General features: G+C 37.9%; 1 protein-coding gene across 2 annotated transcripts in view; it reads right to left on the bottom strand.

Moving 5' to 3' along the window:
- AMPD3 (adenosine monophosphate deaminase 3) overlaps positions 1–24,918 on the bottom strand; it is a 48,372-nt gene that overhangs the window by 16,079 nt on the left and 7,375 nt on the right. For both annotated transcript variants that reach the window (XM_070934037.1, XM_070934042.1), the window contains exons 5-9: positions 22,313–22,478; positions 18,979–19,198; positions 17,697–17,826; positions 4,449–4,643; positions 4,036–4,167 (exon numbers count right to left, since the gene is read on the bottom strand). In XM_070934037.1, the coding sequence (XP_070790138.1) occupies positions 4,036–4,167; positions 4,449–4,643; positions 17,697–17,826; positions 18,979–19,198; positions 22,313–22,478 (843 nt within the window). The remainder of the gene's footprint in view (positions 1–4,035; positions 4,168–4,448; positions 4,644–17,696; positions 17,827–18,978; positions 19,199–22,312; positions 22,479–24,918) is intronic.

Genomic DNA, 24,918 nt, shown 5'->3' with positions numbered 1-24,918 from the left:
GAAACTATACTGAGTAGTTTCCATTATATCTTCCAGGATCTGTTTATCAATAAAAACACTCCTTTATCAATAAAAGCACTTAAGTATAGGAAGATGCCATCAAGTCCACCCCCTAATTTTAATTTAGAATTAGAATTAGAATAGAATGAGCTGGAAGGGCTTCTAGTCCAGCCCCCACCCCCACCCCGGTTCAAGCAGGAGAAGCTATATCATTTCAGACAAATGACTATCCAGTCTCTTCTTAAAAACCTCCAGTGATGAAGCATCCACAACTTCTGAAGGCAAGCTCTTCCACTGGTTAATTGTCCTCACTGTTAGGAAGTTTCTCCTTAATTCCAGGTTGCTTCTCTCTTTGATTAGTTTCCAACCATTGTTTCTTGTCCTGCCCTCCGGTGCTTTGGAGAATAATTTGTGGCAGCCCCTCAAATACTGGATACTGCTATCATGTCACCCCTAATTCTTCTTAAAGCATTGTGTATCAGAGGCATCCACAAAACCCAGTGCTTTCATCCAAATGACCAAAGCAGTCTTGCACCATTGCAACACAATTCCATTTCTTTCACAGGTGCCTGCAATATCATGATATGTGTAGAAAAAGGGCAGAATTGTGTCGTGAAGCGTGACACTACTTTCCCCTCTTTGACTGTCCTTGCAGATGCATCTGTCCCAAAATAATGGCTATCCAACACATCCAGTGAAGAGTGCAGTGGCTCATTAGGTTAGACACTGGGCTGATGATCCGTAGGCTCATGTTCAAGACCCAGCTGCTGCTGTGTGAGACGGGGTGAGCTCCCATCACACACTATAGCTCCTGCCAACCCAGCAGTTCAAAATCAAGTGACCGTAAATAAATGGGTACCACTTCATTGGGCAATTTAACGGGGATATGAAAGGAGCCCCAAACTTGGCATTCCCTGGGCAACGGTGATGTGGCTATTCAATCCTTTCAACCCTGAAGAAATGCAGGGCTCCCCACTTGACTGTAGAAGCAGTATCCAGTGAAAGGGAATCCCTATCTCTTTGGGTAATTGATTAGATCTAATCTTTTTTCCTGGATCAATTTGGACATGATACTCCTATTCTTCAGGCACAGTTGATGTGGTTCCTCCATGACCTGAACAAATAAGACACTATAGGAAGACCCCTCCCTGAGCAGTTCATACCAACAATGAGCTGTAAAATTCAAAACATTAGCCACAAACTATATGGATTCTAATTAAGAGTAATAAAACATATGAAATTGAAGTCATTCCATCTTTGTTTTACTCTACACATACTCTTCCATTATTTCATAAATGTCATCTTCATAATTAACAGCATCTCTGTTAATTAATATTAAACAGATATGCTGCTAATATATGAATGAAATAGGATTCATGTAATTACTATTACATTCAGTCTGGTTTTCCTAATGGAGGCAGGATGTCCAATTTTGTCTTCTAATTGCACTCACAAATGTCCACAAATTTATGCAATGAAGCATTTCAGCAATCCATAATTCACAGAAAAAAGGCAAACACATTTTCACTGTTGAAAATGAGATTTAAATGGGCTTAACCTCTAAAGACTAACATCAAAATAATTTTGAAGAACTGAACAGATTAATCAGATATTCCAAATCATTTCTTGTGTTTTGATAACTCTTTTATACCAGAATAATGTAAAATGGTGTACTATTTAAGTTTTATAAACATTTTATGTATGATTCATATATATTGCATGTATATGTACATCATTTCTCTTTATTCAAATATTTACAGAAGGTCAAAGATGTCCTTCGATTCCAATCCCATGCCCTAATTTATGCAAACAGAAAGTATTTGTAGATTTATAATATATTTTTCATGCAAAATTTGATTTATATTAATGCTAAATTGTATTTCTCTTTCAAATAAAAACATTTAAGATTAATAAATCCTCAGTAGTATCTAGACATTGATACAATTGGATTAGAAATCTTATTTTCATGAGTAAAACAATTCATTATTATCTACAACAATGGAAAAAAAACTGATGAGAAATTCATCAGTTAGAATAGTTCACATTAAGATATGCAGGTAAATGGGCTATGCAAGACATCAGCCCATGGCATAGTTACAGGATTTAACTTTTGGAACAGAAAAGTTCAGGACTTTAGAAAATGCTAATGGAAGAATTAGATAAGGCTTCAATGGAACTGTATCTAGGATGAATTATTATTCTGGTTTATATACTGCTTCCTTCATAAAGGCTCTGAGCAATAACAAATGCGTAGCAGAGTAAAAACATTGGTTAAAACAAATGTACAGTAACTGATACGCCACATCTCTGATATCCTCATATCCTCATTCATTTGAGTCCAAAGTGTTTCAAAAGAGGTACATTTTTTACAGCTCTTTGAAAATATTATCAACAAGGAATAGTTTAAATATCCAGGGCTAAGCTGTTCCAGAGTAGGACAGCCATCACAGAAAAAGTTTAACAATGGGGTCCCTGCAGGTCAGGGGTGAAATACTCCTGGTTCAAACCGGATTGGGCGATCCGGTAGCGATTGTGGCAGGTAGTTCGGAGAACCGGTAGCGATGGCGGCACGAGGCTCCGCCCACCCACCTGCGTATTATTACTTTCTGGTTTTAATCAGGAAGTAATGTGTTTTTTACCCTGTGCGCATACACAGGTTTTGCGTATGTGCAGAGAGTCTGCGCATGCATGTGACGTGCACGAGCACTTCTGAACCGGTAAGGAAGGTAAGTAGATTTCACCACAAAGGCTACCATCAGTAACACGCTGCCAGGGACTCAGATCCTGCAGTGCCAGACGTGTCCCTCTGCTTAAGCCAGTACATGTCCGGGCCCATCTGAAGTTTGCTAGAGAGCATTTGGATGATCCAGAAGAGAATTGGGAGAATGTCATATGGTCAGATGAAACCAAAGTAGAACTGTTTGGTAGAAACGCAACTCGTCTTGTTTGGAGGAGAGAGAAAGCTGAGTTGCATCCAAAGAACACCATACCTACTGTGAAGCATGGGGGTGGCACATCATGCTTTGGGGCTGTTTATCTGCAAAGGAACCAGGACGACTGATCCGTGTACAGGAAAGAATGAATGGGGCCATGTATCGTGAGATTTTGAGTGCAAACCTCCTTCCATCAGCAAGGGCATTGAAGATGAAATGTGGCTGGGTCTTTCAGCATGACAATGATCCCAAACACACCGCCCGGGCAACGAAGGAGTGGCTTCGTAAGAAGCATTTCAAGGTCCTGGAGTGGCCTAGCCAGTCTCCAGATCTCAACCCCATAGAAAACCTTTGGAGGGAGTTGAAAGTCCGTGTTGCCCAGCGACAGCCCCAAAACATCACTGCTCTAGAGGAGATCTGCATGGAGGAATGGGCCAACATACCAGCAACAGTGTGTGCCAACCTTGTGAAGACTTACAGAAAACGTTTGACCTCTGTCATTGCCAACAAAGGATACAACAAAGTATTGAGATGAACTTTTGATATTGACCAAATACTTATTTTCCACCATAATTTTCAAATAAATTCTTTCCAAATCAGACAATGTGATTGTCTGGATTTGTTTTCTCATTTTGTCTCTCATAGTTGACATCTACCTATGATGTCAATTACAGGCCTCTCTCATCTTTTTAAGTGGGAGAACTTCCACAATTGGTGGCTGACTAAATACTTTTTTGCCCCACTGTATCTTTGGTTAATAGTAACCTATTTAAAATGGTTACATGATGACATGCTCCTACAGAGTTTTCTGTCCATTGTAACTGAATGGCCTAAAATCTTTCAGAGCAGGTGTAACTTTTCCTGATTTTATTTGGCATACAAAAGAACTCACATTCTAACTAGATTTACTAGATGGCTTTGGGCCAGAACAAATAAATATATAATGGTCACGCTCTTTCAGCCCTAGAAAGAAGGCAATGGAAAGTCACTTCCGAAAAACTTGCCAAGGAGCCTTCAGGGATGTCTCTAGGCAGTCACCAGGAATCAACATTAACTTGGAAGACACAGAAGCTAAGACATGATTAGGTGAAAAGCTGCTTACCTTCACCATCCGAGCAAAATATTCACCACCGAGATAGTTTTCTGTTTTCAAGTATAAGTCCCTCAACTCACTTGCACCAACTGGATTATATTTGGAGTTAAATTTATCAAACCGGTGAAATGTCTGGCGATCCTAAGAAAAGCAGGGGTTAAAAAAGTAGATTTGTTATATTCTTATATTATTTATCACTGGATATTAGTTTTAGTAACACATATTCATAATATGTTTTTTTAAAACATAAAATATGAGCCAACGAAAAGGTAACTTGAATTCAGACTATAACAACTAGCACAGTAAATACACAAAAGGCATAAGAGTTTGTCAACCCAAAGTTTCTTTCTCTTTCCATGGCTGGGCAATTTACGAAACCTTGATAATTATTCTGATGTGATCTTTATATAAAATGAACTTACTGCATGAACATCTAGTGAGTCTACAGTGAGGTCATAGGGATCCATGTGTAGGCTTTCAAACACCTGCTTCAAAGTCAGCTTCTTGTCTTTTCTTTCCCCAACTATCCTGTTGGGTTCAGTTTGATAAGTGTGCTTAATGAACCTCAGCAGATGTTTCTGATTCATGCAAGCAGCAGCGTGGATGTGGGTATCAACCTGAAATAATAAAAAAGTAGCTATTTTATTACTATCGCTGTGACACAAATTTAAGTTAAATACATTACAGGTAATGATTGAGCCTCAAATTTCTGTTGCTAAGCAAGGTAGTTGTTAAGTGAGTTTTGTCCCATTTTACAACCTTTTTTGCCACAGGTGTCAAGTGAATCACTGCAGTTGTTAAATTAGTAACATGGTTATTAAGTGAATCTGGATTTCCCATTGCCTTGGGCTTGTCTGAGGGTCACAAAAAGTGATCACATGATCCCATAATCCAGTGTTTCCCAAACTTGGCTATTTTAAGATGCATGGACTTCAATTCCCAGAATTCCCCAACCAGTATGCCTGGTTGAGGAATTCTGGGAGTTGAAGTCCATACATCTTCAAAAGGTCAAGTTTGGGAAACACTGCCATAATCTATCCCATAAATATGAGTCAGTGTTTGAATTTTAATCATGTGACCATGAGGATCCTGCAACAGTTGTAAGACTGAAAAACGGTCATAAGTCATTTTTTTTTCAGTTTTGTTGTTATTTATTGTTATTTATTGTTTAAATTTCTATACCGCCCTTCTCCAAATAGGACTCAGGGCGGTTGTAACTTCAAACAGTCACTAAACGAATGGTTGTAAGTTGAGGATTACTTGTAATTTATCCATTAATGTGCTACCGTTAATGTAAAATTACAAAACACATTTTCACAGATATCAGACAGCAAGTAAGGCAAGAAAGATAATCTTGAATTCACCCAAATCCACACCTCTAATAAAACTGAACTATGTCACAAACAAGTCCACTTTGAGGGTTGGTGAAGGATCACCGATTTCTTTTGTTTAGCCCTTAGAATAAAAAAGTTCCTAAATTAAAATGGAAGAAGATTGGAAAGCATTTCCAAACTGTATAGACAATACCGTTGTGAATTAACAGCCTTGTGAATGACATATTTACTGTTGGCAGAAGCCTGTCTTTTATCCTAATATTTGGTCCATCAACAGAAGAGACTGGGCCCTTTCCATCTCACCTATACCTTTGTAGCCTTGAAGGACTTTTGAGTTGTTGCCCAAAGCCGCAAAAGGTAATTAGAAAGGTAATTTCAGTAATTTCTCTACTGAAAACTAGAGATTAGATTATGATTAGAGGGTGCGGTGGCTCAGGAGTTAGACATTTGAGCTTGTCAGCTGAAAAACTGATAGCCCAGGTTCAAGATTGCACGACAGAGTAAGTTCCCATTACTTGCCCCAGCTTCTGCCCACATAGCAGTTCAAAAGCATGTAAAAGTAAGTAGATAAATAGGTACCACTTCAGTGGAAGGTAACAACATTCCATGAATAGTTTATAGTCACATACCATGTTTCCCTGAAAATAAAAACCCTGTCTTATTTTATTTTATTTTTTGAACCCTTATTGCCATGTGCTCAAAAGCCCGATTGGGCTTATTATCAGGAGATGTCTTATTTTGGGGGAAACACGGTATGTGTGTGTCTGTGTATAGATAGATAGAGAGAGAGACGATAGACAGACAGACAGACAGACAGATCTGGCTACCTATACATTTTGTTCAGTACTTTTTCTCATGACATACATGTTTTCCCTTTTCCTGCCAATTTTAATTTACTCCCTTATTTTCAGCATATCTGAACCAGAGCCAACAGTGTTAGCCAAGTCACGAAAGAACAGTCCATCTTATTAACCTATTAGGCTGTTTAATGAGTTTTACTCAAAAATATTTAGCATTTTAAAACATATCTCATGTGTCTTATTTTCTCAGGGATTAATGCAGTAGTGAAATCCTCTGTGGATTGCCACCGGTTCTCTGCCTGCGCATGCACGGTGCATGCCAAACACGTGCTGTGCATGCACATGTGCAGTGCATGCCAAAAGCATGCTGTGCATGCATGCATGTACAGTGCACACCAAAAGCACGCTGTGCGTGCATGCACAATGCATGCAAAGCGCACAGTGCATGTGCGCATGCACAGTGCACACCAAACTCACGCTTTGTGCGGAAAAAGAAGGTTTAACAAGGTAAGTAGAACAGCAGGGGGGGAACAGCTGTGCTGTGCAATTTAGATTTGCTAGAAAGCAGGATTTCCTGCTTTCTAGCAAATATAAATCGCACGGCACAGCTGATCGTCGGAAATACCAGTTCAGATGAACCGGTAGCTTTAATCACTACCGGTTCCCCCAAACTGGTGTGAACTGGTAGCATTCTAGTTGTGGCTCCGTTACCTGAGCCTGTGTCATCGGCAGGAGAGGACTCCGAGAGTGAAGGAGAGGAGTTGGCAAGGCCTCCCTCTCCAGGACCCTCCTCTCTGGCAATGCCTTCAGTGTTTGCTGAAGGGCAAGAGATAGGGCCGGGGCCAAGCACGTCCACACAGCCACAGGTGGACAGTGATGAGGGTAATGAGTCTTGGCTGGATCCTCGGCAGCGTGGCAGAGATAAGCATGTGCAACAGAAGAAAAGGCATGCCAGAGATTAGGCTGAGTCTCTGGACCACACCCCACAGGATGTAAAAGGGGGTGAGGTGGCCATTCAGACTCTGTGACAGACAAAACTAACTACTATCGAGTCACATTGCATCTTTGGAAACAACATTATAGGCCTTGGATTTATTTTACGAACTGGACAATTCTTGACTGTATTTTGTTTATTGAGTAAAAGTTCTTGGCAAGCAGCTACTGGGTTGCTGCCAAGCATCTTATCGGAAGAATTGGTTGTCTGCCAGTTTATTTAACCCCCAGCTGTCTGTTTGTGTGTGTGTGTGGGACGGGGACAGAACAATTCTCTACCTTTAAGATCTATATCAGGGTTGTCAAACTCGCGGCCCATGGGCCAGATGTGTCATGTGCTGGCCCCTCCCCTGCTTGGTTTAACAAAGGGGGGAAAGGCCCATTACATCACGTGACAACACTGTGATGATGCAAGCTTGACACCCCTAATCTATATGAACCAACACACTTATGTTACTGTCACAGAGAAACATACAGTTAAATCTGTAATCTTTCTGCAGGATTTGAGAATTGAGTGCAAGCTAGAAAACAGAGAGGACTGAAATAGAAAAGAGTTCTTACGTCTGCAGAGTCCAAATTGTTATCAGATTGTTCTCCAAAGCAATTGCACTTCTGACTATTTGCAGAAGCGAGGGAAAATGTCTTTTTTTAGCTCAAGCAATAGGCCACATTTTACTTCAGCTCACAAACATTATTATTAAGAATTGAAGGTAATATGATATACTGTTCCTATCAAGGGAGATCAGGGTGGATAAGCTCTTTACCGAATAGATGAAGTTGACCAATCCTTATTAATTTCATTTCAGTTGCAAAAATAATTTAGCCTCTACAATGATAAAAAAAAATCCTTCAACTTCATTCAATCCTCCATGCTTTCTCTGTGTCTTTAATCATAACTACTGAAGCTTAAGCAAGAGGTATTTATTTAAGGGGCTGTCTATTTTATTTTCTATAATCATTATGAAACAAAACAATGCTTCAATTCAGCAAAATGAAAATCTTCAGTATCTTCAGCTCTTTTATACCTTGGGAAACATTATTTAATGAACATGGCAAGAGAGTACTAAATGAATTACAGTTGACCATATATGCCTAACCAACTATTTAGAAATTTGTAAGAGGCAAGCAGAAGATTCTGGTTTACTCAACAAACATTCAGTATGGGAATTTCCACAGATAATATTACATTTACACCATGCAAACACATATCTTGTTAGTCTAGTCAAATGCCGATTGTATTACAAATACTGTAGCAAAACTGAGTGTCTTGATTATTCCACTGACTAATCAACTCAGTCAAAGTCAAAATGAGAAAAGTACATTTAGTAAGTCACATCCTGATCCAAAAAAATGTTTTGGAAACACAAGTAGATTTTTGTGTTTATTATACCCTTCATTGCCTCTTCAAAATACTGCTATTGAAAAAGATACTTATTTTGCATGTATAAATCAGGTCCTATGATAGAAAACAGCAGCAATGAATTCTCTCTTAAAAGTAGCAATATCAGTATCAATAGCACTTATATACCGCTTCATAGTGCTTTACAGAGCGAGCATGTTGCACCTAACAATCTAGGTCCTCATTTTACTGATTTTGAAAGGATAGAAAGCTGAGTCAACCTTGAGCTGCTCAGGATGCAATCTGTTTTGGCCAAGGGTATGTCAAGGCATCTTACGATATAACAAAGGGTTAAAATTAGGGGGGGAAACACCTAAATTTAAAATAACTTAATTCAATTAATTAAACACAATATCATTGCCCTCTGTGCATTTAATTTTTCCTTTGATTACATTAAAAATTATGGGTTGGTAACAATTTTCATAAAAGCTGTGGGAAGGTTTGAGGAGGTTGTACATGGTCCCTGTGGTCTCAGATTGCCCATTAGTCTGTTAAGGCTGGACATCTTTCAATCATTATTCAGAAAGATGCTTCAGATCTCATGTGAAGTCAGCACTTCTCTGCTACAGATTAAGTCAGCCAAGTCCTTTTTCAGACTACTGAAAACCTGAAAAATGATCATGTTGCTTTAAGGATTCATTAAAGTAGCTTTTCCCCCCCTCTTTTGGGCAGATGAAGCTGGAAAAAAGATGTAACTGTTTTAATGAATAGCAGAGAGATGCTATTCTTGAATAAGATACAACACAGTTCATTGAAATCATGTTTGAAATCAGCACAGCACAGTAATAAGGCACAGAAGTTCATTTTTTAAAAAATGTTATTCAGAAGCATTTATTGGACTGGATGAAAAAGAGCCACAGTTATTTATTTATTTATTTATTTATTTATTTATTTATTTATTTATTTATTTATTTGATTTATATGCCGCCTTTCCCTGGAGACTCAGGGCGGCTTACAATGCGTTAAGCATTAGCCTTCATACTTTTGTATATACCTGCTTAGTAGGGCTTTCGGGGCCCCCAAAGCGGTGTTCTTTTTTATACAAAGTCAGCTTATTGCCCCCACAATCTGGCTCTTCATTTTACCTAGCTTGGAAGGATGGAAGGCTGAGTTCACCTTGAGCCTGGTGAGATTTGAAATTGCAGTAATTGCAGGCAGCTGGCAGCTAAGTGCTACTTAACAGCACTTTAGTCCACTGCATCACCAAGGCTCTTATAGTGCTGATGCCATTCACATGGTCATCCAATTTTTTTTTTTTAAATTTGACTTATATGCCGCCCTTCTCCGGAGACTCAGGGCGGCTTACAATGTGCTCAGCAATAGCCTTCATCCTTTTGTATATTTATACAAAGTCAGCTTATTGCCCCCACAACTGGGTCCTCAATTTACCTACCTTAGAAAAGATGGAAGGCTGAGTCAACCTTGAGCCTTGGCGAGATTCGAACCTGCAGTAATTGCAGGCAGCTGGTCTTAATAACCAGCTTAATAACAGGGTGCCTTAGACCACTGTACTACCAAGGCTCTTATGACTGCATGGGTAAATGAACCATTCAGATGAAGCAAAAGAGAGGTTTCAGGACAATTAGCAACCAACGAAGGTTCTATAATGAAAATATAAAAGTATGTGAACCACTCCATAATTGTAGTTGTAGATTACACTGATTTACAGTATGAACATTACAGTCAATTACATACAAATAAAGGCTACGTATATATGAATGTATATTCTATTGAGTCATCCAGCAATGACTTACTGAGCATATCTATCTATGAAGATACTATCCACTACTATTCTTCTCTGTGCATAATATTCTTTGGAAATGGAATTAAATTATGATATATTTTTCCCTCACCATATAATATTTTCCCATTGATCTGGAGGTAACCCGATCTATTATCACAAAATTAGGAGATCACAGGGAATCAGACAGGCCAGAAGGATTCATGGTATCAGACTTCCATCAGCCTTTGAAGCCTGAAGGCTTCAAAAAACAAAATGCTCTTAGATGGGTGATGCTGAAGTCTTCTGTATTTATTTACTCTTTACCCATCTTTACTCTTTATTTTTTTATGGTTATAACCCTTTCCTACTTGTGGTAGAAAGACTACTTTAATTTATTAAAGGTTTTTAAATGTCTGAGAAAAATCCCTGTTATATTCTCCTCACAGTTAGGTTTTCTTTTCTCAATAAACAGCAAAATCTTTACATGCTTCCTATGAATTCCCATGACTTTAGCACACAGTTAAAATGTTTCGTGTTCTTCACTTAAAATGCACAATTTATTTATGTATTTATTTTACTTATAGGCTGCCTGACTCCATTATCATTCTGGCAGCATATAGACTAAAAACAATATAAAACACTAACATATAGAGACGCTAAAAAGGAAAGATATCTGGGGAAAAAAAACAGAATATAAAAAGCCAAAATTATTTGTTTGGAGTGTACATTTTCCTTTTCCATTTATTGTATTAGGACAGTTTTGGGGAATTAATAATAGGCAGTTTGTGGTAATCAAAAAATCTACAGATTTCAGTACTAGACTGATTTATTGTTAAGGATACAGTGAAACCACATTTTAATAAACTAACTGGGGGAGGGGTGTCTGTTATTCATGAATATCTGCTAAATAAGAAATTACAAAATTTTCATCCATTTTTATTATTTACATAATTTATTATTTATTTTTTACATAATTTTCACAGCAATGTAGATTGCTGTGCAAATCTGGTCCATCACATATGATGTTTTAAATCAAGGGCTACTAAATCAGGGTATCTTTAAATTTTAATTTGTGGAGGTACACGTTCGTAATATACACACTGATGTCTTGAGTTTATTCTGATAGTTCCAAGCAAATAAGAAATTGCATTTGTTGCCTGGATATATCACCCAGAGTTAAGGTCAACTCAAGCATGCTTTTCATCATTTTTAAAATGAATAGGATTGAACAGCATACAGTTTTCTTAGAAATGTTCCTTTTTTAATTTCCAAAGAATTCTCAAGACTGTATCACAACTATCTTGATTCTGGTGCTGTAAAATGTTAATCCAGAGTAATAATTTAAATCAGTAAGTATTTTTGAAAGCTCTTAGAATTTTAAGAAGGCAATAATAAAACCCATAAAACTGATTTGCACGCCAGATAGATAATTAATTAGCATACATCTTTTATGCACAATTTCATTTGAAAACTTGAAGATGATAGAAAGCAACATTTCTCTAATCATTTGTCTTACTTTTTCTTTTATTTGCTATGAAAATCAAAGTGGCACAAACACTGAAGACATATGTCTGCTATTACTTTAGCATAGGATCATAACTGAGTTATAGTTTAATTTTTAGGCAAAAACAGGTATAGATCTGAACAATAACTTTAATATGTATGGATAAAAAAAGTAGGGCAGGGGTTCACCCAAACTATATTTTGTTTTATCATGTTAATCTCAAATATATCTGATACACTATTATTTCTCTCTTTTTTCCTCTTACTTTCTTCTCCTTGGCACCCATCTATTCTTCTTTTTGGCCCCATCAACAGGGTCATTGAAGGCACTACTAAGTTTACAGCATATTAAACAATTTTGACACCTTCCAACATTCTGATGAGGGAGGTGGCACTTGAGAGTTTTATGTACACACATGTATTAAATCTGTCACCAAGATAGATAACTATTCTATATTTAGAAGAGTCAGTAATTCTATCATTGTCTCCACCAGTTTACATAGTGTGGTGATAGATGACTTTGGTGCTTCAGTCAAGGTTATCCTAGGCGTCCCAATATATAACATCAATTCTGTAAATACTACTAGTTTTCATAGAAGGCTGAAGAAACATGGCAAAGAGACACTAACAAAAATAGCTTTGATTTGAACATATTGCCCATAATTTATTTAATATTACTGAATTTATTATTACTTGTGTTTGTTTTTTGTTGTTGGTTGGAAATCTTCTTTTCACTCTCAGAGGCACAATTGTGAAATGGGTGGCTCAATATAATTCATAAATAAATAACAACATTGAACATTCAAATTCCTAGGTTGGATAACAGTAGTTGCTACACAAAAAAAAACCCCAGCATAGAAACTCATATTTAACTGACTGCACGCTCAAACTAATATTCCCTCCAACTAAGCTAATGTCCCCTGAGCAAATGAAAATCATGTAATTTCATTTTATCGACTACACTTCAGGATAGGTGGAAGCAATCAAGTGCTCTCCAAATGTCACTGAATCACAGAGCTGGATTTAAGTTATCAAGTCCAACTACCTGTCACAGCAGGAATCCAAATTGAATTGAGAATATTCAGCAAAGAGGAGCTCACCATCTTGTCAATCATTCGTTTCTTGCTGATTTGCTCCCATTTTTCTTTTTAAGATTCAATTAAAATGTGTCTTCCTGTGCCCGGAGATGAGTGTTTTTTCTTCTGAATAATATATCTATTTGGATATTTGTGGGTGCTATTGTATTCTCAGGACTAAACAAACCCAGTTCCTCTAGTCTTCCTCATTTTGCACAACAAATCCTAGCATTATGGTTATTGGCAACACCACTTAAACGTTTGAGGTCATAACACAGTCAATCACTTCTAAAAGGTTATTCAGTGCCAGCAGGGCACTGCTGGGAGGAAGGGAGTAAAGGGAGGAAGATGATGATGGAAAAAGTATGGTAACCATTTAGCAAGCTATGGGGTTTGGGCTGGGTGGTGCAGTGTTGCACTGGTTCATGAAGCTCCTTTCTTCAAGGACAATCCCAATCAATGTTGATAGGGAATGAGAGGTCCATGATTGTTTCTTTCTGGTATGCCACAAGAATTGGTGTTCTCTCTGTTCCTTTTTAACATCTACATGAAGCCTCTGGGTGAGATCATCCAACACCATGGGATAAAGTATCATCAATACCTTATCCCAACTTTTTATCTCCATTCCTGGTGATCCAAGTGATTCTATAGCTACCCTCTCGCAGTGTCTGGAAGCTATGAGGTTCTGGATGGAGAACAGCAGGCTTTAGCTGATTCCTGTAAGACAGGGTGGCTGTGAGTTTATGTGGCCTAAGGAATCTGTTGGTTTATCATCTTTAGTTCTGGATAAGGTTACATTACCCCAGATCTGGGAATTCTCCTAGGCTCACGAATCCTGTTCAAAGAGCAGGTGGCATATGTGGCTAGGAAAGCCTTTGCACAACTTTGCGTTGTGCACCAATTTTTCCCTTTCCTGGATTGTGAGGTCCTGCGCAGTCACTCATGCCCTGGCTATCTCTCAGTTGGCTTACTGCAATGTGCTCTACATGGGGCTACCCTTGAAGATTATTTGGAAGCTACAACTGGTACAGAATGGAGTGTTGCAGAAGGTTCAACACAGAAGGAAATTGGTAACCAGCACAATTTGTGTAACAACGTTGTCACATGTGCCACACGAGGGACCTCCAGAAGGTTCTGGAGGTCCCTCATGTGGCACATGTGGCAACGTTGTTACACAAATTGTGCTGGTTACCAATTTCCTTCTGTGTCGAACTCAAGGTTTTTGGTCATTACCTTTAAAGCCCTTCATTGCATGGGTCCCCACTCATGTCAGTGAAATAGATCTACTTCAGATCCCATCAACCAAGGAATTTTGGGTGGAAGACGGTTGTGGGGGGAGGTCTAAGAGAAGAGTCTTTCTGCTGTGGCTCCTGCCCTCTGCAATATTCTCCCATTGGAGGTGAGTCCGCCCCCACACTCCTGGCCTTCCAAAGAACCTGAAAATTTGGCTCTGCTGCCAGGCTTGGGATCCCAACAGAGGCATGTTGTATTAGGGGTGAATGACAGGGTAGGGAAGATCCCTATTCCCAGGCTGCCTTCTGTCTTAGTTTTTAGCTTTCTTATTTTACTCCCCTACTTTTAATTTCCTTGTATGACTTCTTTTATTTTTCATTATATTGTATATTGCCCAGAGTTACTATCAGTGAAGTGGGCAGCATAAAAATTGAGGAAGGGAGGAAGCAAACAATCTACGATGAAAGATTTACATTGGTCCATGTAACAAAGCTATCACATTTTTATTCTTCTTATTAAAAGGTTCTCTAATCCTTCATAGCAGGATTCTGAAGACTGAAGATGTCCATTCATTTGACATATATTGCTAGGTTAGCAACAGAAGCAAACAAAGCAGCCAACAACTATAGTAATAAGTGGTAGTAATTCTGAGACAATGAGATGTTACAAATACACAATCACTCTTTTCCAGGATCAGAGATGTTTAATCATTGATGGCTATTTTATAGTAATCCTCAATTTATGACCACAACTGAGCCCAAAATTTCCGTTGCTAAGCAAGGCAGATGTTAAGTGAATATTCCCCCATTGTATGACCTTTTTGTCACAGTTGCTAAGTGAATCACTGCAGTTGTTAAGTGAACTATGTGGTTGTTAAGCGAATCTGGCTTCCCCCAGATTCCTTGTCAGAAGCCAGCTGGGAAGATTACAAATGGTGATCACATGATCACAAGACAGGGCAACTCAGGCGTGGGTTCTACTTACCTTTACTACCGGTTCGCAACGGGATCATGTGCAGATCACTTCTGATGATGTCAGGGTCAGTGGGCGGAGCCTCCCGCCCATTTTACTACCGGTTCTATAAAACCGGTCTGAACCGGGGGCAACTCAACACTGGTGCAACTGCCATAAGCACATGCCAGTTAACAACTACCCAAAAACTGATCACGTGACCAAGGGGATGCTATAGTGGTCATAAATGTGAAAATCGGTCATAAGTCACATTTTTTCAGTGCCGTCACTAAACACTCACTAAACAACTGGTTGTAAATTGAGGACCACATGTATTTTGTATTTGTTGCATATTATAATAATTTTTTTTGAAATCTGAAAGATCTCTACAATAGCATTACAATCCATAACGCAACATTTTTAGATGTAATTATTTTGTTTTCAACTCTTTGGGGGGAGAAATTGTTACACCTACACAGTTTAGTTCAATACAGCAATCTGAAATACTTGTTGAGTAGTTTATTATTGGATGTTTTATGGATAGTTTATTCCGGGCTTTTCTTATAACTTGCATGTACATCAGTCACAGTAAGAATTCAGAGTAATCTTAAGAGGGCAATGTTTATATCGTTCCTTCCCAAGTGAGGTCACTCTGTCCCTTCTGCTCACATGCAATGCCTGTGCTAAACATTATTAGCCTCTTGTGATAGTCAATAAATATGAAACTGCGCACCATCTGGGCCAGCCCTGAAAGAGGCTTAACGGGGATATTTTAAGATATAAGAATCTCCTTTAGTGCCTACAGAATTCACTATTCCCATTCTGTCTTGTTGGAAGGGGAAAAATGCTTTTGATTATTTCCCTTATTCTTAGTCTTTAGTTCTCCTCACTACAATCAGCAACTCTGTTCTCCTGATATAAATAAAATATAAAAATACATTAAGTATAAAAAAATAAAATGTTACATAGAATGCTTTATTTTATTTATCTTTACACCTCCACCCTTTCTCCACTGACATTTCTCTTGTGACTATTTTTTAGATTTCTACATTTGGCCTAAGTTACTGGAGTCTATCAAATGGGGAAATGACTGGAGGAAGAAAAATTAGGCAAACCTGTTGCTAGTTCTCTAATTCTCTGTTTAGATCTTATAAAAGAGGGAACCTGAAAAAGCTCATGAGGAGAGATTCTGCCTCTTTCACAGAAGGTCTGGAGGAACTGATACACAAAAGTAATATTGGAGTAAAAATTAAAGTATCCACTGCTCACTCTAGATCTCTCATTTGCAAAGGTAAAAGAGAAACTAACTCTTTTCATGCCCCCTCTCCCCACAACCCTTTCAATCAAAACAGGAGCCTTTCTATGATCTACCATTCTCTTCCTTGAGTATTAGACCCAGTGAGGAATCTGTTAGATTACTAGAAGACAATTATTACTAGAAGACAATTCCAAGAGTATCCAGAGGATGAGAAAAAGCCCAGCTGCAACCAATGATCAGCTAAAAACTAGGAAGAGAATGAATTGGGAGTGTATTTATAAATCCTCAGACTTTTCTGGATTTTATTGGATTGTGTTTCCTTTTGAGTCCATGTTGTCTACCCTGTTTCCCCCAAATAAGACATACCCTGATAATAAGCCCAATTGGGCTTTTGAGCACATGGCAATAAGGTCAAGCGCTTATTTCAGGGTTCAAAAAAATATAAGACAGGGTCTTATTTTTGGAGAAACACAGTATGTAATATGCAATTTGGCCAAAAGTTACTGGTCAAACAAGAATTTGAATCTGGTTTTTCCAATTCTAATATTCTATTTACTGGTTTATTTATTATTCAATTTCACATCTTAATATGCACTAGGCCGATTTTATTTATATAATAAATTCATTCTCTTCAAAAAGTGTCAATCTTTTGAGTTATAAAATTTTGAATAAATTGAAAGAAAGGTGTCTAAGTAAATAAGATGACAAAATAAATTGAAAAAAGATGCTTAAGATGTCTAAATATACTGTATATTACACTGTACTGAATAAGAACATTGACAACTTCCACCTCATCTCAAAGATACTAGTAGTTATGACTTTTGTATTACACAAAAGTAATACTGGAGTAAAAATTAAAGTATCAACCGCTCACTCAAGATCTCTCATTTGCAAAGGTCTGAATTACAGCCTCTTTCTACAGAACTTCAGATAAGCACATTTGCTTTCAATGTTGTGCTACTACATATTCCATACTTCCACCTCAGTTACACTCTTAAAGTAGCTGAAAAAAATTGAAGCTATAAGTCCTTAGTGTTGTATTTCTTCAGTGTTCACAACCTGTGTTCCTGCCACCAGATTCAAACTTTAGATATGGCTATCCATACTCAAATGGCTTTAAGAAGTGAGATTGATTAGAAGACATATCACTGAAACAAACACAATGTTAAAAAGTTATATTTATGTAGTTACTTACAAAGCACATCTAAATTATATTAAAGTAACCAAAATATCTTTACAATCCCTAAGGCATGTCACAACTTTTGAGCACCCCTAATGTTTGGAAATTGAAAGCTGAAAAATTTGACATTTCAAATTTTCAATATACAATAAGACATTTTCAATGATTGGGGAGACTAGATATTAAAAAATGAAGAATAATTGTATAACCTTTCACTTACCTTTCTTACATTATAAAAATCTCGATGAGGGTTACTCTTCAGTTCTTTTAGTTCAGACATCTCATTTAGCATTTCATGTAAACCAAACTTAGATCCTAGAAAGTTAAGCCGCTTGTGGCAATATGTTTTCCTGTGAAAGAGGAACCCTCATTGGTTAATTATACTTTTATATTATATAGAAAAGAATTGTTTTACATTAAATAACATATACTGCTCAAAAAAATAAAGGGAACACAAGCAGAAGACATCCGAGATCTGAATGAATGAAATAGCCTTATTAAATACATACAGTAGTTTATACACTGCTCAAACAACTAAAGGGAACACAAAACTACTGTATGTAACAAACAAGTATTTAATAAGGCTATTTCATTCATTCAGATTTCGGATGTCTTCTGCTTGTGTTCCCTTTATTTTTTTGAGCAGTATATGGCTGGGGATTAATACTGGCCAGGGACCTCTGCAGTAGAGGTCAAAATGTAAATAAGATAGTTGTGAGCACACAAGTGAAACAACTCCTTTTTAATATGTGTGTCATTTGTAAAAAAAGGGCAGGACCAGGAGTGAAATCCAGCAGGTTCTGACAGGTTCTGGAGAACCAGTAGCAGAAATTTTGAGTAGTTCAGAGAACCGGTAGCTGAAATTTTGAGTAGTTCGGAGAACCAACAAATACCACCTCTGGCTGGTCCTAGAGTGGGGTGGGAATGGAGATTTTGCAATATCCTTCCCCCAGAAGTGAGGAGGGAATGGGGATTTTGTAGTATCCTTCCCCTGCCATGCCCACCAAGCCATGTCCACAGAACTGGTAGTAAAAAAAATTTGAATTTCACCACTGGGCAGGACTGATCTCACAGTTATGTGAACCATTTTAGCTTTTTGACATGCCCCAAGGAGCACTGGTACAAATAACTTTGAATTAGAACTATTTTAAATGTGAAGCATTCCATTTCAGGTTTAAAATGTACTATTTCACACTAAAATAACTGTTTCTCACTCAATGGGTCATTTCCATTCTTCTGATTAAGGAGCACTTATTTATATTACTTTTCAGAAAGTGCTGGGAGTTAACCTAAGCCTAATTCACATACTATTCTTCCACTGTCTTTACATGCACCTAATAATATATTTTCAGACTAAAGCTATTTCTAAATAAACTTGCATAGGATTAGAGTTCTAGAACTTCATCAAACAGAAGTGGCTGAACAACAACTGCAGCATTATGATTAATAAAGCATTTAATGTCCAAGCCTTATGGAATTCTTAAAGTTAAAAAGAACCATACGTTGGGCCATCGGCAATAAGAGCTAACACATGGCTGAGGTCAAGGGTGTAGGTCTGCCGATCAGGGTAAGGCAAACTTCGTGGTTCATTAAGTTCCATCATGTCTTTGTTTTCAAAAACTAAGAAGATGCCATCCTTCATCTTTACAACATAGTCCAAGTTCCCTGGAGAATCATCAAGATTATAAGGATCTTGCAGTTCTTTCGGCGGTGGATGGAAATCTGTAAAGTATCAAGGTCAGACATTCTAGCATCATTTAAAATACAGACTCATTCTATCGTAGCTGGAAATTAAATTGTTAGTAATCAATAGTTTTTCTTTAAAAAAGAACCTGTATGCTGTATCATACTGGTCTTATTGTGAAATAGTAACTCTGCTTAAAGGCTGTAGAGATTCTCAGTCATCCAGGTCATGGTTGTCCCTAAGGTGATTTTTCAGGAGGCAACTGGACTTTCTTATTTTTTCTTTGAAGACATTTTGCTTCTCATCCAAGAAGCTTTTTTTAAAAAATATTATTTTATTGATTTTCTATTAAATACATTTCTTAGTGCTTAATAAACGTTGTGTTGTCTGGGTATTTAATTTATTTAACAATACAAATTACATTCTTAATCTTCACCCCTTTTTTCCAGCCATTGGTAAAATAAATTCCATGTTTGATAGTATTCTACATCCTCTTTCTGTTTAATTTTCAATGTCAATCCATCCATTTCCGCACAATCTAACATCTTCTTAACTATTTCTTCATCTCGTGGTATATCTTCATTTTTCCAATATTGTGCAAAAATAATCCTTACTGCTGTTTAGACATGTAATATTAAATACATACTTTTCTTATCAAGTTTTTCTGATATTATATCTAATAAAAACAGTTTAGGTTTGAAATCTACATGTTTCCCTATCATCTTTTCTAACCACCTGTGTAACTTTGCCCATAATTTTTTTGCTTTGTCGCAAGTCCACCACAAATGATAAAATGTGCCCGGTTTTTTTTTTATTACATTTCCAACATTTCCTAGCATATTTTTAAAGCTAATCTAGCAAGTGGTAAATGCCATCTATATAACATTTTATATAGATTTTCTTTATAAAAGGTTGCCATTGTTAATTTATAATTCCTTTCCCATAAGTTTTGCCATTTCTCTAGTTCTATATTATGGCCCAAAAAAATTTCCCATTGTAGCATTGTATCTTTTATTTGTTGATTTTCCATTTTCAAATTCAATAAGAAGTTATATACCTTCTTAATTAGTTTTTCATCAGAGTTCAACAGCGCCTGATCAAAAGGTGTTTGTCTTTTATAGAAACTGTACTCTTTCATGTCTGAATTATATCTAGATTGTATTTGCAATTTCGGCCACCATGATAATAATGTCCTGTTCTTCAAGCTCTTGTTTCAATTTTAATTTCCCTACATTGTCCAAAATGTCTTTATAAGTAACAATTTTTTCAAAGTTCACCAAGTTTGGGTATGTAAAAGCTTCCATCCCATTCTGGGATTTTCAAATATATTTTAGGTTTTATTTTTTTCCCCACACAGATATTAGTGAATTTCTTATATTGTGATTGTGAAAGTATCTACGGCTTTTTTTCTTCTCATACCATAGGAAGGCGTGCCATCCCAGTTGTAAGTCATGTCCTTCTAATCCAAGAAGGTTTTTCTGCTCTAACAGGATAGTGGAGAATGGAAGGATTTATATTCCTTGCAGACAGCTGGTCATTTGCATCCTTTTACAGGGTTGTAGTCACAGATAAACCTCCAAGTGCTTCAACATAGCCATCGAAGTCACAACCATGAGCTGGATGACTGAGAATCTCTACAGACTTTTAGCTATACAATTTGGAATGAACACCCTTTGAATGGTGTAGGAGTAGGAATGGATTTCCAGAGAAAAAATTGCAGACTACAGGAAACAGGAGCACTACTCAGGTGACCCTGAGGACACAGATAAACCTCCAAGTACTTCAATGATTCTCTAAAACAGTGGTTCTCAACCTGTGGGTCGTGACCTCTTTGGGGGTCGAACGACCCTTTCACAGGGGTTGCCTAAGACCATCGGAAAATACATATTTTCGATGGTCTTAGGAACCGAGACACCACTCCCTAACCCTCACCCTCCACCTCTGCTGGAGGGCTGCGTATCCCAGCATGCAACGCGGTGCCCCCACCCTTTAGCAGAGAGAGAGGAGAGAGGCTGCGTGCGTGTGTGTGTGTGCGCGCGCTAAACTTTCTATGCACACTCGGTGGATGTAAGAATGGTGCTGCAGCGAGCCAGGGCCCTCTTTTCCTCGGGAGACAGCGGAGAGCAAGGGGCAGGTAGGCGGGCAGGCGAGCCGCTTTTGCGAGAAGTGGCACTTCTAGGCTTCGGAAAGGGAAGGGAAGCCGCGGGGATGAACATCCGCTTGAACCTTGGGCTGCTCTTGCTGTTGCTGATCGGGCTGTGCGGCAGCACCATGGACGAGTGCGCAGATGAGCAGAGCAGGCGGCCCCAGCGCTGCATGCCCAAGTTCGTCAGCGCTGTTTTTAACGCCACTCTATTAAAATAAGCCTCTCCCCAAAAATAAGCTCTCCCCGAAAATATTTAAACGCAGAACTGGAAATCAGGTAAGACAGCAAGAGGAGCCCCATCTTGCTCCACATGCCCCGAAATAATAAGACCTACCCAAAAATAAGGCCAAACGCTTATTTCAGGGTTCAAAAAAATATAAGACAGGGTCTTATTTTCAGGGAAACACGGTATATTGGAAGGAAGACAAAAAACACACATCTCCAAGAGGGTTAGCTCTGAAACAGCCATTCTCTCTATATTTTTTAAACCCAAATAAATTTTAGAAGCAATTTTTAAAGTAATTAAAGAAGCATTAGCACTTGTACCAAAATGATAGCAACATGTTAGTAACATAAACCCCACCCTTTCCCACATGCGTGTGACATCATGGCAGATACATTGGAAAGGCAGAGCTTGTACTGTTTTCATTATTTGTTCCCCTTGACCCATCCTGCAGACACTTCTAATATTTAAGATTCTTTTTCACCTTTCAGTCCAAGAAAGGGCCAACATCCAAATCTGGTTAGAATATAGAAAAAATATTCACTATTCTAAAGATTTAAAAAGGGGAGTTATGCTCTCACTTAATGATAACTATCTTTTCTTCATATTCTATTTTAATACTTTTCAATTGCATCTCCATATTAATATAGCAGGTTATGTTTTTTCTTGCTTACCTTAAGTACCATTAACTGTTTTATTTTGGCATGTCAATCTCTTCTTAATGTCTAGGGAAAAAAACTAAAAGCAAATGAACATTATTTTTTTTAATTAGAGCTAATTTACCTGGGAGCACTTCATCTTCAGTTTTCCATTTTTCATTTTTCATACTGCATAAATATTGTGCTGTCGTCCTTGGAAAACGATGGTAAGCAAAGCGGCAATACTTCTCTCGAATAAGTAAAGCTTTTGCTAAATTTCTGGCAGCTTGTTCATAATCATCAACTGTAACCTAAAGGGAGAGTTATACAGTTAATAATTAAAAGTATAATCCTAATCCAAAATGAATGTACTTGGAAGTAAATTATGCTTCTCTTTGAAGCAATACACCTCTGCCAGACTACAGGAAAATCCCAATAGCCTCCTTGCCTGGTGCAAGGACAGCCCACTAACTATTTTCCAAAAACATGCCATAGAGTCTATCTCACCATCTTCCCACAGGGGATAGTGGCCAAGGATGGCTTAAACTAAAAGTTCTGGAAGTGGTGTTTTTCCTAACATCCATCTTCAAGACACACTGTCTACACCAGGGGTCTCCAACCTTGGCAACTTTAAGACTTGTGGACTTCAACTCCCAGAATTCCTCAGCCAGTAAAGCTGATTATTAGTCCACAAGTCTTAAAGTTGCCAAGGTTGGAGACCCCTGGTCTACACAATGTAAAGAGTGTTGACGGACTTCATAAAAGTAGCCTGAAATTACATGCTCTGGGTTGGCAATATTGTGACTCCAACCAGAATGGCACAACTTGCCACAGCCAACTCGCCATTGTCAACTCGCTGCAGGACAGTTCACCACAGCCAACTCATTGTGGGACAACTCTCTGCAGAACAATTTAACAATTCTATTTAATTATTTAAAATAAATTTTATTTTTTTAAAAAAAATTCCATTCACATTTCATTCTCTCCCTCTTTTCTTTAATGATTCTATTCTACTATTTCTTTAATATTGGCGTACGTCTTGTCTTGCAGTGAGTTGTCCTGCAGTGAGTTGGCCATGGCAAGTTGGCAATGGTGAGTTGACCGTGGTGAATTGTCATAGACCCGACACCAACTAGTTCTGGTGTTTCCTATGGAATAATTTCCTCCCACTTTATCCTTGAACTCCTTCCCCATGTTCCACTTCTCTTTTGGCAGTAAGAGAGACCAGAACTTTTGCAGCCAACTTTTTTTTTAAAAAAATGTTGATCAACCAATTAACTGAGTGTAAAATCCTGGCTTACAGCATTAGTGGACAGTATAAAAGCTCAGCTCTTGAACTTCTGTAGCCTGTGGGGTTGGGACTTGCCTTTCTGTGCAGTCTCAAGTTATTCCTGATTTGTTGCTTCATCTTCTTACATACTAAGAATACTTTGTAATTCCTGTGCTCATCCTTACAGTTAACCAATTCTCAAATTCCATCTGTTTAGCAGCACTTGTCCATTGGATAGATGGAAACTAAGAGATACAAAAAGTCAGACTCTCTCTGCCAATTAGTCAGAGGTGGTATTCAGCAGGTTCTGACCAGTTCTGGAGAACCAGTAGCAGAAATTTTGAGTAGTTCAGAGAACCGGTAAATACTACCTCTGACTGGCCCCACCCCCATCTATTCTCTGCCTCCCAAGTCCCAGCTGATTGGGAGGAAATGGGGATTTTGTAGTAACCTTCCCCTGGATTGGAGAGGAAATGGAAATTTTACAGTATCCTTCCCCTGGAGTGGGGTGAGAATGGAGATTTTACAGTATCCTTCCCCTGCCACGCCTACCAAGCCATGCCACACCCACAAAGCCACGGCCACAGAACCAGTAGTAAAAAAAAATTGAATCCCACCACTGCAATTAGTGGTTCATAGCCAAACAGCTAACCAGTCAACTCACAGTTTCAAAACATGCTTTAAAGTTAAATTGGTCAACAGTAAAATAGAAAAGAAAAAAAACCTGCAGTGTACAAAGTAACCAATTTGTACCTGCCAACCAATAAGTGGGCAGGCATATAAATGGAACAACAAATAAATAAATTCACATACTAGATGATATTGGGCAAGGCTGGAATTTCAGTTGAGATAGCCAACCATCACAGCCATTAATGAGTTTCTTAAATATGTGGTTATACATATTTGATCATTTATTAAATGTTAGATTAAAATTATGAGAAGAAGTTTTTTGGATTAGTGATAATTAGCATTCTAAGACAGTTTAAATATTGAATATTCATTTCAATTAGAGAATAGTTGTTATCTTTGTACTGAAATGTGTCAGAAGTCACTTTTTAAAAATATTTGATGTGTTTTTTGTCAACTTTTAACTTGTCCCATTATTCTCCTCCCTATTTTCTCTTTATGTTAGTTTGTATTTTAATGTTTGTTTATGAAATACAATAAAATGTTTGTAAAAAAAAAGAATGTTGCATGCCAAAGTTGAATGAACACAGTGCAGCGCAGACATATTGGGGACACATAAGGATGCAACTGTGAGGATATAAATATTTAGAGTGGGCATGTTTTCCTGTCAGCTCTGGGGTGGGAAAGCAGATGTGTGCATGCATTATTCAAGAATGCAAGTGGGAGTCAATTCACAGAATGCTCCTTCATTCAAAGGAATTCCCTGCATATAAAAAGCTAGAAAATTGTGACAGAATGCTTCTCACTAATGCCTTATTAAGTATCTTGTGTGAAAATGTTGTACAGATGGGTAT

Source organism: Pituophis catenifer, unplaced genomic scaffold (genome assembly GCF_029215685.1).
Source record: "Pituophis catenifer annectens isolate HBS135680 unplaced genomic scaffold, rPitCat1.0.hap2 SCAF_1, whole genome shotgun sequence".
Taxonomy (NCBI): Eukaryota; Metazoa; Chordata; class Lepidosauria; order Squamata; family Colubridae; genus Pituophis; species Pituophis catenifer.
The sequence above is the reverse complement of the archived record's forward strand: the minus strand, read 5'-3'. Positions and strand labels throughout refer to the sequence as shown.